The 14,941-nt window shown below is 43.9% G+C and overlaps 1 protein-coding gene across 1 annotated transcript in view; it reads right to left on the reverse strand.

The window, feature by feature from the left end:
* ABCC2 (ATP binding cassette subfamily C member 2) overlaps positions 1-14,941 on the reverse strand; it is a 678,688-nt gene that overhangs the window by 403,343 nt on the left and 260,404 nt on the right. Inside the window, exon 7 of the mRNA XM_078643538.1 lies at positions 13,362-13,537. Within this exon, the coding sequence (XP_078499664.1) occupies positions 13,362-13,537 (176 nt within the window). The remainder of the gene's footprint in view (positions 1-13,361; positions 13,538-14,941) is intronic.

A 14,941-nucleotide genomic window follows, 5' to 3' on the forward strand; every position in this document is an offset into this window, starting at 1 on the left:
AGACATGGACGCTTTTCCAAAGGATCGGAAAAATAGCTTGGCCCTGCCGATCAACTCACTCTGGTTGGAGCTGCCCCTGCACAAAGGGTCAGCCTGACGACTCAACCAGAAACGCGACGCCCACCCCGCTGCGACCCACCATGCTCTCGTCCCAGCTGAACCCACCTCCTCCCCTCCTCTTGTTGTCCCGTCTCTCCCCTCAATTGCCTCCAGCCCCTCCGCCCACTCTCGTTTGTTCTCGTGGCTACACCTGCCCCTCCCTCGCAAAATTGTATCGTATTGTCTTTGTGTTTGCCCCCCCCCCCCGGCCCTCCTGCCCACACTCCGTTGTCTGTGTGCTTTGCCCATGCCAAAAAATTGAATTTGTCCATGTGCTTGGCCGTAGCCCCACCAGCTCACCCTCCGTTGTCCATGTGCTGGCCCCCAGCCCTTCTTGCCCACCATACGTTGTCCGTGTGCTCACCCATCCCCTCTCGCCTATTCTCCTTGCTCTCTGCATCCTTCTCTGACGTCCTCCGTCCCCCATGTTGCTTCAGGAGCACACACCTAAAAAATAAAAAGTGCTATGGCATGGCCAGTGCTAAAGCACTTTTGGGGGAAAAAGCATTGGTACTGGCTGCATCATAGCGCTTTTATTTGTATTACTTTTAGACATGCTGCATTGTAGCTTCGCTGCTATACAGCATGGTTAACAAACATTTCCAAAGCCAGTAGCTCTCTTAAGCCAGACCTTAGTGGCTTTGACAATGCTTGTTTTTTCTTATGTCAGTCAGTCAGTCCAGGTGCATTGCTTGAATTATACTCCTGCCCAAGTCTACCACTTTACTGGTAGTACTGCTTCTTGACGTGGCATTACTTTAAAGTCTGCCCAATGTGTGACTACTCCTGTAGTCCCTGTGTATGGTTTTATTTGTTGCATCCCTTGCATGGCTTTACTTGTAGCCCTGCCACAGTGCATAACTGAGCTTGTTGTTCTGTGCGCAGGACATGATTGTATGTGTAGTCCTACGCCATTGTTTGGCTTTACTAGTCATTCTGGCTTGTGTACATTGCTTTCATTGCTGTCTTGCCCAACCCTATTGTTTTATTCAGAAATCGAAAGCCCTTTTATCTGTCACTGAATTCCCAATTTTTTCAGAAGGGACAATACAAAGACTTGCACTTGCCTATCTCCTTTTCATAATACAGGAAACGGGAATTTCTGTTTGATTTGAATCTTATGTTCGGAGCATGTGCCGCTGTTTATCACATTCTGTGCACACTCAGCATTGGGATTGGATGCTGGAAGTTGTTTTTCTTCGAAGAAAGAATTTTTGTTTCATGTTGGGATGTGCATCTTCAGCTGTGTGACCGCTGCGCTATGGAAAAAAGCTCTTGCCACCGACAGATACAAAATATCAAACTTGTGAAATGAGATCCCTATAATATCATACTTTCACAGCCTAACTCCCTGATGATCCTGTGGCCAGGATATATACATGAATGACTCGTATGTGGTGGAGGGTATGGTGAAAACACCATTTAAACTTTGCCTTCATGCAGCTGTGTATTTATATGTTTGGAACAGAATTGTGTCTGTAACCACTGTCTGCTTAGGGACCACAATGAGAGCTTCTGTTCATTGTCCAAAGTTTCAGGTCGAAAAAGATGATTCATTACTGAAAGGATAGAGGGGGGCACATTACTACATGCAGCAACAGCACATTGTCAAGTCTCTATCTGTTGCAGTCACCAAGAAAGTCAAAGTGCTTGAGTCTGACAGTGGAGTGGGTCCATCTGTCCGCTTGGTAGCCTTAATCATAGAAAGAGGACATCAATGTGTCCGCCACTCTGACGCCCATTGCAGTTGTGCTGCTGCATATTAGAGGGCTCCTAATCAGGGGCTCCCTCCGCACTCCCCTCCTCCCTGTTCAAAGGCGTACAATTGATGGGGCACTATGCTTTTCCTTTCCGACCCTCAGAGGAGGTCAGAGAGTATTAGTGTTCAGGTCTTTGAAGAAACTTCTGGGTAATAGGATGGGTAGTGCTGAGAAGTGATTAAGCAATCTAGGCAATACTAACATTTTAGCTATAGTCACTCTGCCCATAGGTGATAGCGCAAAAGGTTCTCGAAACTGCTATATTTAGCAGGCTCGGCACTGGTGCTCATTTTCAGGTTGTGCAGCGTATGCTGAACGCGTTAGCAGGCCTGTGTTTGGCGGCGCTCTATCTCTGTGTAAGAGCGAGTCTGTGCAGGTAGCTCTTTTACAATGACTGTGTAAATAACTTTGTGTGACTAACTTTGTGTGGGTGGCTCTGTGTAGGTGTAAATGCAATAGGTCCTGCATTTGCAAACTAAAATTCTATTAACATTGTAAATGACAATGCCATTTATTTAAGAATTAAGCTATTGCCTATGTAAATAAGGCCATTTCTTAATGAAAACAAAAAAAATAAAAAGCTATGCCAATAGCTCTACCTTTGCTATTGCCGAGACCATTGCATTGTAAATGCTTGTTTTGAGTGGAAGTGCAAAGAGTTAACAGCTGGGCTGTAAAGTTCTTGCGTTTAATTTTAACTACATTTACACAGCCCTTAGTGTCCCTAAAGAGGTGCTGAAGGTACAGTTCTGTAAAAAACTAATTGCACTACATATGCTCTGGTATTATTAAAATCTACATTTTGAAAGTACCATGTTGCACGTTTTGCAGCATTCTATTTTACCATGTGTGTAATGCAAGTATAAACAAAAACTGACTTACATATTCACAGTGCATTCTGTCACAGGCTGTGACTTCGTAGCACTAAAAAATACACATCAGTATTCTCCACTGCACCAATCAAGATTTAATTCTGTGGTTCTCTGCTTACACACAGACCTCTGCAGTGCATTAACTAATAGAGGTTTCATAAAGTACTACACTGCATTTCCCACTGGGCAATAACTTTTTTATTTATTTTTCATTTACGTAGCCCATTATTTTATCTGTTGATACCTGATGGTGAAAGATCTACAAAATGTACAGAATATTTTGGGCTTATTTATGAGAGGCTTGCATTGCCAGAGCATCACTTTTATTGATGCTCAGGTGGCGCTAGCGTCTCAACCATACCTATGAGGCAGTGCAAAGTCACCCTGCATGGTTTTGCATGGCCTCATAGATACAGAGTAAGATATAGCAGCGCAAGTCACTGCGTTGCTTACTCTGCATTAAAGGAGGTGTTCCATGGGCTTTGCGTGGGGTTCCGATGCATAGCCTATGGACTTTGATGCTGCCCCATATTTCCATATTTACAACATCACGTAAAGCTGGGGCAGCTCCAAAAACAGACGCCTCCCCAGTGGATGAGTAACGAGGATACATTTTTCAATTCTCCTCGTTTTTTCCCCTTTCAATGTGCGCTGCATTCTGCAGCTCACATAGAAGAGGAAAACGCCCCTAAGAATTGTTTTAGGGAAGGAAGGTATCCCTTCCCGTACAAATAAAATCCTACCTATGTTGGTGCTAGGCAGCAATTTGTGCGCTAACGTAATGAAAACAGACTAGAATGCACCGTATTTCATAAATAAGGTAAGTTCCAGCCCTTTCACATTGGCATAGGGCAGCGCTGCAAGAAGACTTGCGGCGCTGCCCTACTTCAATTCCTCATAAATGAGGCCCTTTGCTTTTAGCTACACCTTTGGCTACACCCTAACGCTCATTGACCTTTGGTTTGCTAAACACTGTTTAATATCATTTCCCCACAGTAAAAATTATTTGCTGTGGTAATAGGTGACTGTTAGAAATGGGGGTCTCTAGTTGGCAATGGTTTGCACCTTTGTCCAAGTAGGGGCCCTTCCCTCTAGTCAGGGTAAGAGGGATACACTACTGATATAACCCCTTCTCACCCCCTTGGTAGCTTGGCACGAGCAGTCAGGCTATTTTCAGAGGCAACAGTAATACAGTGAAAAAACTAAAAAAGGACACCACACCAGTATAGAAAATATCCAATACTTTATAAATTCAAAACAAGACCGAAACGATAAAAATCCAACATACAGTACTTAAAAATATGCACTTTGCAAAAATAACCTTAAAAATACATTTCCTTGAAGTTGGTAGTCGCTGCAGTGCTGACAGATCTTGGTGCAAGTGACAGTGCCGTTTGCGGGGCTTGGCGTCGGTCGATCCGAACTGTGGTGTGGGACGGGGCGGTGCGTCGTAAGACTGATGAACGGTGCCCCCAAGCCACGGTGCAGCCATGGGTGTCGAAGTCAGTGACAGCATCGGTGAGACCAGGGCGGCGAAGTGAAGCGAGGCAGTGTGGAGTGCGGTACCCACAGGTCACGGTGCAAGCAGCAGCGGCCGTCATCAGTGAGACCAGGGTTGCGGTGCGAGATGCGGCGGTGCCCTCTGCGGTGCCTTCAGGACATGGAGCCAGCGACTGAGTCGGTTGCTTCCCCCCCTCTGTGGTTCCGGAGGCGGTACCCAGAGATCAGTGAAGTCTTTGCTGTCCCCTAGACTTCAGGACAGGAGGCAAGCTCTACTTGAAGGCCTCGAGATACTCAGCAACAAGTAAAGAAAGTTCAGTCCAGTCATTTCCCTGCCCACGGCAGAAGCAGCAACTGCAGGTCAACCAAACAAAGCAACAACACAGTTGAGGGGCACTATTCCTCTTGACAGTTCTTCCAACTTTTCTTCTTAGCAGGTTCCTTGATTCCAGCGAGTTATAATGTTCTGGGGTCAGGGCCCCTATATTTATACTCAGTTTCTCTTTGTGCTTTTGGGCAGAGAGGGTCTGAACCCAGCCCAAACCAGTTCCATCCTCTCTGGCCCAGCTTCCTGGCAGGAGGTGGAGAGAGCATAGTCCAACGCAGACCAGGCCCATTCAAGTACAAGGAAATCTCCTCCCACTACTATAAATACAGTCCAGGTCTATTCATCCAAGCCCTGACTCATCCAGGAAAGGCAGGACACACCTTGACACCCCCCTCAAGTGGCTGTCTGATGAGAATGCACATCCCCAGCCCCTGTCACTCCAAAGCCAGTCAATCCACAAACCCAGCAGAGGCAGACAGGATGGCTAAGCAAGAAAAGACCTTGTTAGACCTGGCACCATTGGCGTGGGTCTCCCTTCCATTTTTGCTGTTGCCTCATGTGTTTTTGCAGGTGTTAGATGCTTTGGGCACTGTGCCACTGCCGTCCAGTGCCACAGTGCAAATGCTCCCTATTGTAAATTGATGTATTAATCAGTGGTTCCATGTTTGGCTATTTGGTTTACTTGTCAGACCCTAGTCTAGTGAACTGAGTGTGCCCAGGGCATGTAATCCAAATGCTGCTGGTGGGCTTGCAGCACTGGTTGTGCCACCCACAGAAGCACCCTTGTAAAATGTGTCTAAGGTCTGCCATTGCAGAGCCTGCGTGCAGTTGGGTACTGTCATGCTGACTGGGCAAGTGCACCCACTTGCCAGTCCCTAAACCTTCCCTTTTCTTCATATCAGTCACCCCTATGGTAGGCCCAAGGGCTGGGTGCATTGTAAGTATAAGGTAGGACAAGTCCTGATGTGTGTGGCATGTCCTAATAGTGAATTATAGCCCTTTGCGTTTTTCACTATTGCAGGGCTACCTGTTCTCCATAGGCCAGAATGGGCTGTTAGATTATTACATGTTTATAATCCTAACAGACTCAGAGAACATGGTAGAAATTTGAGTTTAGAATGCCTGGACTTAGAATGATAAAATGCATCTTTTAGTGAGGTTGGTTTTAACATTCTGTGTTTGCAAATACCACTTTTAGAAAGTAGGTATTTGCTTGCCTAACCTTTCAAGCCTGCCTCTGCTAGGTTGTGTATTCCTTTGTCTGGTTTTGTAAGTGACAGGGCTGGGTGATTCCAAGAGACAGGATGAGTCCGCCCAGTGGTGAATAGAGAGATCTGCATCTAGATGGGAGGGAGGAGTTGCACCTCAACCTTGAATAGGGCTGTGCCTGCCTTCCACAATGCCAGCTCCACCTCCTGGGGAGCGGCTGATGTCTCTGCCCTGCACACTGAAAGAAGAGAAGGAGTCCTGTCAACAAAGTGCTCCAGGGCTGTACTTGCCTTCCACAATGCTGGCTCCACCTCCTGTGGGGCGTCTGATGTTTCTGCCCTGCACTGTGAAAGGAAAGGAGAAGTCTGGTAAACAGAGTGCGCCAGAACTGGTTTGGACTGGGCAAAGGGACCTCTCCCCTCAGAGAACAAAGGATTTTGGTGTATAAATATTGGGACCCTGATCCCATGAAATTAGATCACTTTTGAACTACCAGAAGAAACCTTTACTGAGGCGAGGAACCTGAAGAAACTGAGGAGAGACTATTCCCGAGCTGAAGTGCTGTTTGGGGGATTGGCCTGCAGTAGTTGCCTTACTGCCAAAGGAAGGAGAAAGGAACTTTGTGTACTTTGCTTTCAACTTGTGAAGGATCTCCAAGGGCTTGGAAAAGAGCTTGCCTCCTGCTGAAGTCTGAGGGACAACATACTTCAACCCCCAGCTCCCCAGAGTTCCTTGGAAGGGCCTGCTACTGTTTTGGGCCTTCTGAGGGACTGTGTGTCACAAGGAGCTGGAAGCGCGACTCATCGAAGAAGAAAGGTGTCGCCGTCGCTGTGCCTGCCGTCGCAACTCCAAAGGAGGGTGTCGCCACTGGATCTGTCGCACTGCACCGCATCGAGAGAAGATTCTCGCAACGAGATCGGAGCGTGTCGCCGTCACTGTGCCTGCCGTCGCAACTCCAAAGGAGGGTGTCGCCGCTGGAACTGTCGCGCTGCACCTCATCAAAGAAGAGCACCTTGCATCCCGGAGAAGCGCGCCGCCATCGGAGCTGCTGCCGTCGCATCGTAGATATCCCTGCTGTAGTTCACGCATCGTGGGAGAAGAGTGTTGCCGCTGGAGCTGCTGCCGTCACATCGCGGAACAAGGGTGTCGCTGCTGCAGTCCACACATCGAACCGAGAACTTCTCGCATCCCCTGAGAAGCGTGCCGCATCTGGAAGATCTTCACGTCTTTATTTCTTTGTCCCTGAACTTTGCCGCATTTCCCTCGATGCGACATTGCTTGTCGTGGAAGCGCAACGCAACTTAAGGTACATTGACGCAAAGTGTCGCATCTCAAGAACTGAACTGAACTAAGTTAAAACTACCATCTTAAAGTACCAGTATTATGTATTTTTGTCGTTTATGTTCTTGTGGTAAATCTATATACAGTCTACCTATTTTCTACATAAAACCTTGTGTGGGGTCCATCTGTAGTGTTGTCACTGAGTTACTGTATGAGGTCACAAATGCTTAACACACTGCCTCTGAGATAAGCCTGTCTGCTCGTGCCAAGCTACCAAGGGGGTGAGCAGAGGTTATTTTAGGAGTGTAATCCCCTTATCCTGACTAGAGGCAAGGGTCCCTATTTGGCACAAGTACCTACCTGTGCCAAATAGAGACCCTCAAATCTAACAGACCTACTCTCTGAAAGTGGTATTTTCAAACACAGAACATAAAATTCAACTTTACTAAAAGATGCATTTTTATATTCTCAGTTCAGGCATAATAAACCTAATTTTTCTATCTTGTCCCAATGGGAAGATATGCTTATAAGATGCTAGAAGTAAACACCCATTCTATGCTACAGCACAGCTAACTTTTCCATAGTGAAAAATAAAACACACTGTAATTCACCACCAGGATATGTCCCACACACCAGTACATGTCCTACCTTTAATATACATGACACCCAGCCCAGAAGGGATCCTTGGCCCTACCTTAGGGGTGACTTACATGTAAGAAAAGTGAAGATTAGGGCCTGGCAAGTGGGTGCACTTGTCAGGTCGACATGGCAGTTACAAACTGCGCGCAGGCACTGCAGTGGCAGCTCTGATAACCCTCTTCAGGGCTGCTTGAGTGAATGGCACAATCAGTACTGCAGGCCCACCAGCAGCATTTGCTTTACAGGCCCTGGCACCCTCAGTGCACTTTACTAGGGACTTACTAGTAAGTCAAACATGCCAATCACAGAAACACCAGTCCATAATACAATTTACAATAGAAGCACTTGCACTTTAACTCTAAACAGTAGTGAGAAGGTGCGCAGAGACAGTAAACAAGGAAAAAAAGAGGAACCATGCCAAAAGATGCCAGTCCTAACAGGGCATTTACGGTTGTCGGTAGTTGTTGATGAGGAGTACCAGTTTCTAGAACCTTTTATCAGAAGGGGTCCTTATGCCTAAAAAGCTTTGACAAGGGGGTCTCGGCATTAAAATGTTTGAAGACCTCTGCTCTACACAGAGCTTCCACATTACTTGCTGTTAGTCATACAATACAGCTTAACAGGGACTGAGGCTAAACTCTCTCCCCAGCTAAAACAAGAGGATAAATAAGCTAAAGCTCTGGCAGTGGAAGGCCAGAGCGCCGCTAGGAGGAGTAGTGCAGGCAAATCAAGCCTAGCCTTCACCAAAACGTAGAGTGGGAGGGCAAGAGCATCACTATGAAGAGGAGGAGGACAGCACCAGGGATGCAGGCATTGCCGCCGGCAGCTCATTCTGAGAAAAAAAATAATTATGAAACTCTGCAACTTCCAGCCAAACACTTTGACGCCTATGCCCAGCAACATTTGTAGAGAAGATGTGGCGGAACATTTAGAGCTGCTGGCTTTGGAACTGAAGGACCAGGTTTAAGTCTTGGCGTCGGTTCACAACAGGACTACAATTTGTTTTTTTAAATACATGATAATCGAAACCACTAAGTCACCTCAAAAGAGATCAGGACCACAGGACTGATCGTATTAATTCCTTTTCAACCAAAATAGTAGTTCGGCAAACATATGCTATTATGGCAACTAGTGGAGTGATATTGTACTTGGTCTCTGCTCTCGGGGAGGGATACACACAAAAAGAGGCATGACAAATGCATGCCATAAACAAATTGGAAGAAAGAATTGGAGAGTAATAATGGAGCCAGCAAATAACAAGCCTATGGGAGGGCTGTAAACCCACAGAGTGAATGCAGTATGTCTCGAAGTGACAGCGCCTGTACTGCCTAGGCTCGAGCTAATAAGAAGATATTTAATTGGAAATATGCAATTCATTACCCATATTTATGGTTTACTTATTACAGAACTCTTGGAAACCTGGTCACTTTAAAGATTCAAAGATAATTGCATTTCCATTATGCCCCGTTTTCTCAAAAGTACTAGGTAATTACACTATTTCTTTTACAAATTCTGGGGCTAAAGAGAGGATAGTAAATTCTCTCTTAAGTATCAATTCCCATAACCATGTAATGATATCTGGAACCTTGTTGCAAAAAAAAGGTGAACTACCCCAACATGTTTTGACAAAGTATTTGAAAAACGTAGCTATCTAGTAACAATTTCACGAAAATGGCGGAAGCTTACTTTTGACAAAGTAAGAAAAACATAGCTTTTGGACTACTGCTTTCAGCAAATACAGTGGCAAAGAAAATCCATGGAGACTTGATGAAATCACCAAGTCATCAATGCTACAATTGGTGGATGATGATAAACCTTAAAGTAAACAGAGATGGGGTGAAAATCTTCATCTTTAAGGACAATACCAAAGCTTGGGCTACAGCTTTTAGACAAGTGTTCTTTGCATCGCCTCATCCCTGGAGCAAGGTGTGAGAAACCTGAGCTTCTTGGTCACCAAAATCTGATGCTCTATCAATAGATGTGTGGTCCTATTTGTATTGTAGTATATTTTAGTGTTTGATATAATGCGATCACAGCACCGAGGAGCAATAGAGGACTTTACACACAATATTTTAACTACAAACCACTAAAAGTACAGCAAATTGTTCATTTCCTCAGTCTTTCTGGAATAAAAGAGACTATGTCTATGGAAAACAAGAAGCAAGAAAAGATTTGAATGGAAAGGCTTCGCCCACTTTTTGTGGCATGCTTGGTCCTCGGCCAGTCCATCCCATCGTGTTAAAGTAATACCAATACGGTGGCCTCAACCTCGTAGAGAGGAATATCAGAATAAATATTTTCTGGTCAAACAAGGGGTCCAGATATTTATGTAAAACAACCTTGGTGTAAACCCATGTATTTTCTTCATTTTTTAATCCAGCCCTGTGTACCCAAGAATAAATAGAGGAATGTTACCGGGAACCTATATCTCGAGAATCCTCTCTACTTGTCATTCGCTAATATGTTCCAGCCTCCATAGGATTTCCTCATAAGAAGGTCTAGAGCCTTTGTCAGGGCAGTCAAACATGCCCCTATATTGTATGTCCTCAAGAACTTCTTTGTACATGCAGGTAAGAGTCAGTCTTACCTGCTCGTCCAACAGTTTCTCACCTGTAGGGAAACAGACTATATTAAAATTAAATATCATTAGCATATGTCCTTTTCGTTAGCAATTTCCGTTATTTAATTCACTCTCTTGTTTTCCATGCATGTACTCCATCTCATGCCAGTGCACTCTTCATGGTACACTTGTAGATTCACAGCATGCTGAACACACGGGAAAAGCACACTGGTGAGCATGTACAACTAGTACACCTACTTACCCTAATATTATGGGGTTTGACCCTAGTAGTCACTCCGGGGGGAACCATTTCTCTAGTCACACAAAGACGGGTAAAATATAAATAATAAAAGTGTGATACATCTATTGCTGGGACAGTCCTTATTTTCTATTACAATGTTATACTGGCTGAAACTGCTCCAACTTTATTATAGGAGGGGACTGCTCTGATTTTCACCTCATATGAATTTTTAACATGACAGAGAACATTATATCGTAATCATTAGCCCGCTTGAGGCACCTCCAATCCCTGATTGAAAAACAGGCAACGTCACAGTCCTAGTTCAATATGCTAGTGTTTATCCCACTGCAGTTAGTGCTCAACATTAGTGAGTGTGAGTGATTTTTCTTCTTTAACAGTCCTCCAATCAAAGGGATACTTTAACTAAATAACACTGATGGTCATATTTTGATAGTAGTACCATATTACCAACCTCTCTCGTATTTCATCACATGTTGGTTATTCATGTAGTCATAAGGATCCTATCATGCAACACTATGTGAATCACACTGAAATTCTTGTTCCTAACTGGTGAGTACGAATCCTGCCCCCTCTTGTTCGATTCTTACATCATAGGGATAAGTACATTACATGACATTGGTAAGCATAGATCACAACAGTGCATGAATGAGAGTATAAACAGAAAACATGCTTGCACCAATATCTGCCTGTTTTGAGTTCATTTCATGGGGAAACATCACTTACAACAAAACTTTTACAACGCACTACCATTACAACGCGGTCATTACAACGCAAACCATTACAACGCATTGCGCTGGGGGGCGCTCTAGGATAGGGAATAGGTTAATTTACTATCCAATAACCTTCCCTAGTGTCCACGGGGACTGGAGTTGGAATAGTAAATTAAACTATTCACTATCCAGCACCCAAAAGCGCTATGCGTTGTAATGGTATGCGATGTAAAAACCGCGTTGTAAAGGCAGGCGTTGTAATAGCCTGCGTTGTAACGTCATACATCCCATTTCATGTTGTTTTCATATGTTCTTGTGTGCAGTGTGTCATTCATTCACATGCCTCACAAATTGAGCCCCGGGGGGTGGGCCCCCATCCCTTTTGACACAGGCTCCAGAAAGTTGGACGGGCAGGTAAGACTTACTTTTACCTGAATGTACAAATTAATGCATGAGGACAGTCAGTAGAGGTACCTTTGACAGCCCTGACTAAAGGCACTATACCCTCTTATGAGGGATCTTATAGAGGCCAAAATATGTTGGCGAATGACAAGCAGAGAGAATGTTCGAGATAAAGGGTCCCAGTAACATCCTGCTATTTATTTTCAATGTAGCCCTGTGAACCCGGGGTTGGCCTAACGGCTAAGGCACTCGACCTCGGACCTGGGGAACTTGGTTTGAGTCTCGGTAACGACGCCAAAAACCCCCTGTGATTCTGGGCAAATCACTTAATCTCCCCGTGCCTAAAAAAAAATGAAAGTGTGTCCTCATGTAACGTAACTGGTGCTATGTAAAGCGCTCTGATAACTGATTCGGTTCGGTTCAAGTTCGCGCTATATAAAACTCTAAAAAAAAAAACCCCAAAAAAAACCCCCAAGAATAAAGGGAATACTGGGTTTACACAGAGGGTCTTTTACGTAAATATCTGTACCCCTGGTCTGACCAAAAATATTTATTCTGATCTCCCTCCCTACGGGGTTGAGATGCCAATGTCACTTCATCATTATACTGCAAATAAGCTCAACTTTGCCTTTGAGTATCACTGTGCATCACATGTTGCACACAAGTTGTTTGATTGTTTTTCAGTCATTAGAATGGCATACAATATCTAGGGTTTGGTGAGAAGATTGGAGACCAATTTGAAGAGAGGTCTATCAAAATTGTGGAAGCATATTTTTCTGTCTTGCATAGAGTCCATTTCGTCTTGCTCATTTCTGTGAAACTCAATGATGACAAGGCCTGTAAACGTGCACAGCATACATATGACCTTTTGTGAATGTACCCTGTTGAGATAAAAACAGCATCTACCACATTATAATGCAAGCTTGCTCAAGAACACCACTCATGATTTGCAATTGCATGCTAGCTCAACAAATTTAGGGACTTTTAAAGCCCGGTCAGCATACTATATATGGTTGGGACAAAGTGTCCACCTCTGATTGGCTTATTGTTTGCGTAGACTTAGACATACCCCAGTGTCACAATCTATGATGCAGGTATCACACACTATTAGCCTCATCTGAATGGCTCTGTACATAATGATTGTGTAATATGTACCGTCTGATGGGGGACATGTGTCATATTGGTGCATAATTATTGAGAAATTCTGCCATGCTTATGATTTTATTGGATATGTAATTAAACGTCTTTTTACGGTGTGCAAAAATAAAAGATTGTGATGTAATTCTCCAATTTGGGCACTTGGTAGTCAGGCCAAGCTGTCTCCAATTCACATTAATAAACTTCCTGCCCTCCATGTCATCTCACAGAGTCTGTTTATGATTTTTTTGGACTTCAACGAAATGAATATTTACCCATAATTCTAAATAATCAGCAGAAGAGTAGCTTTTTTGGAAGAAGTCATGCTCTAGCGTCAACAACACTTTGACCAAAGTCAGATTTAAAATCTGTTATTTCCTCATTCTGAAAACAGGTAAAGCTCGTCTTTCAGTAAATTGCAGCCACAACATGGGGGTCCCAGCCTCTTTGCTAAGTACCCATATTATCTGCAGTTGGTACACATGTGGATCCTACAAACAATAGTATGCCACACCAGGTCACTGAGTACTATAACTGGATGCAACACTTATATCATGAAACTAATCTAGTAAATAATGACAAGAATACAACCTGGGACTTACTTGAGGATCTGGGGACTCGCAAACACCAGCAAATCATGCACAAGCTTGAAAACGGCAGATTTCAGGAGGATCGGCCAGAAGGTCTTGAAAAGTACTGAAATGAGCCAGGATTTCGGGAAATCTTTTTCAAGCCCTGGTTTGGGGTTCTTCTTTTTTCCTTTCTTCCCCTTTTCTTCCTAATACAAACAGTTACATTTAGGAAGGCTATGACAATATGGCAGCAAGCAAAATAACAGTTCCAATTGTCAACTTGACGCAGAAAAATATTCTGAACGATGATAATGACAGGGATGGTCTGCCCTGCTCTCCCATGCCTACTTTAATTGAAAGTGCACCTAAAATCACCACAACAGGATGCTACCAGTACCATCACTCATAACATATTTGGAGAGCTCAGTTGTTGCCTCCCTATTCAATAGTCCCCAACGAACCTCTACCGTGAGGACTGATACAAATAACTAACACACTTCAAGCAATTAACTAACAACCTTCACCGTCTCTCACATTTAATGCCTTTCTTCTGTTGGGCGATACATAAATGTCGTCTCCTTTTGTCGTGATGAACACCCACATATTCACTGTACAGGGCAGAAGCACAATCCTTTTGGACCGATTTTTTTTCAAACCCTCATTTTGACCCAATAAAATTGGCTATTCATTTGTAAAACGTTTTACTACATAAAATATTCTTTCAGTAAAATATTTGTTCATTTTTGCTTTCACGTGTAATTTTATTAACACTTAGTGAATCACTGTTGACTATTGAGCTGCCTCCTGTTATGTTTTAGCAACTCATATTGTACAATAAAGGAGTTTGAAATAAACCTAAGTTTATTTTCTATTGTCCATGCTAAAAAACTGACTTCTACCATGTGACATATTTGAATGACTTCATATGTATCTGTGGATAAAAGTCAATATTTCTAAAGCGTTAACAATTACCCAAGGGTGTCAAGGTGCTGGGGCTGTGGGAAGATTAAGCTAGCTATTGCCCAGAGTCACATGGTGCTGGGATAACCTGCCACCAGCACCAGGGATCGAACAGTGAGCCCCCGTGTTCGGGAGCCAAACGTCCTGGCCGCTGCTCCACATCTCTTCCATCTTCCGAGTCAATGTGTTTGTGCCATGTTAGTATCCCTAATCAAGGTTTCTATAAATTAAGTGTGAACTAACCAATTTTACCCCAGTATTCTAAACATAATGAGCTAAATGGTAATGTACGAGACTCAGATCTCCCCAGCATTAGCAAGGCTTTATGTCCTGTTTTCAGTGTGTCTAGGGAGCTTCAGTTCTTCCTAATCTCCAAGCACTTAGTGACAATCAATAACATTTGTGAGATCTCGTGCCTCTGGCAGCTTTCACTAACAGTAGAAGGCTACTTCAACTTACCTATCTTGAGGTACACAGGTAAGGCCATGTGTTGTAAATGCACTTTTTATTCTGAACTGTTTTAATGTTATTTGTACGTGCTGCTACCTGGGAAACTTGGCAGTGATGGACTTATCTAGTTAGAGGTCTGAAAACTTCCAGTCAGCCCAAGGACTTCCAAAATTGGCTTTAGCCTAAGTTATTGATGAATA

This window comes from Lissotriton helveticus, chromosome 5_1, assembly GCF_964261635.1.
Source record: "Lissotriton helveticus chromosome 5_1, aLisHel1.1, whole genome shotgun sequence".
NCBI lineage: Eukaryota > Metazoa > Chordata > Amphibia > Caudata > Salamandridae > Lissotriton > Lissotriton helveticus.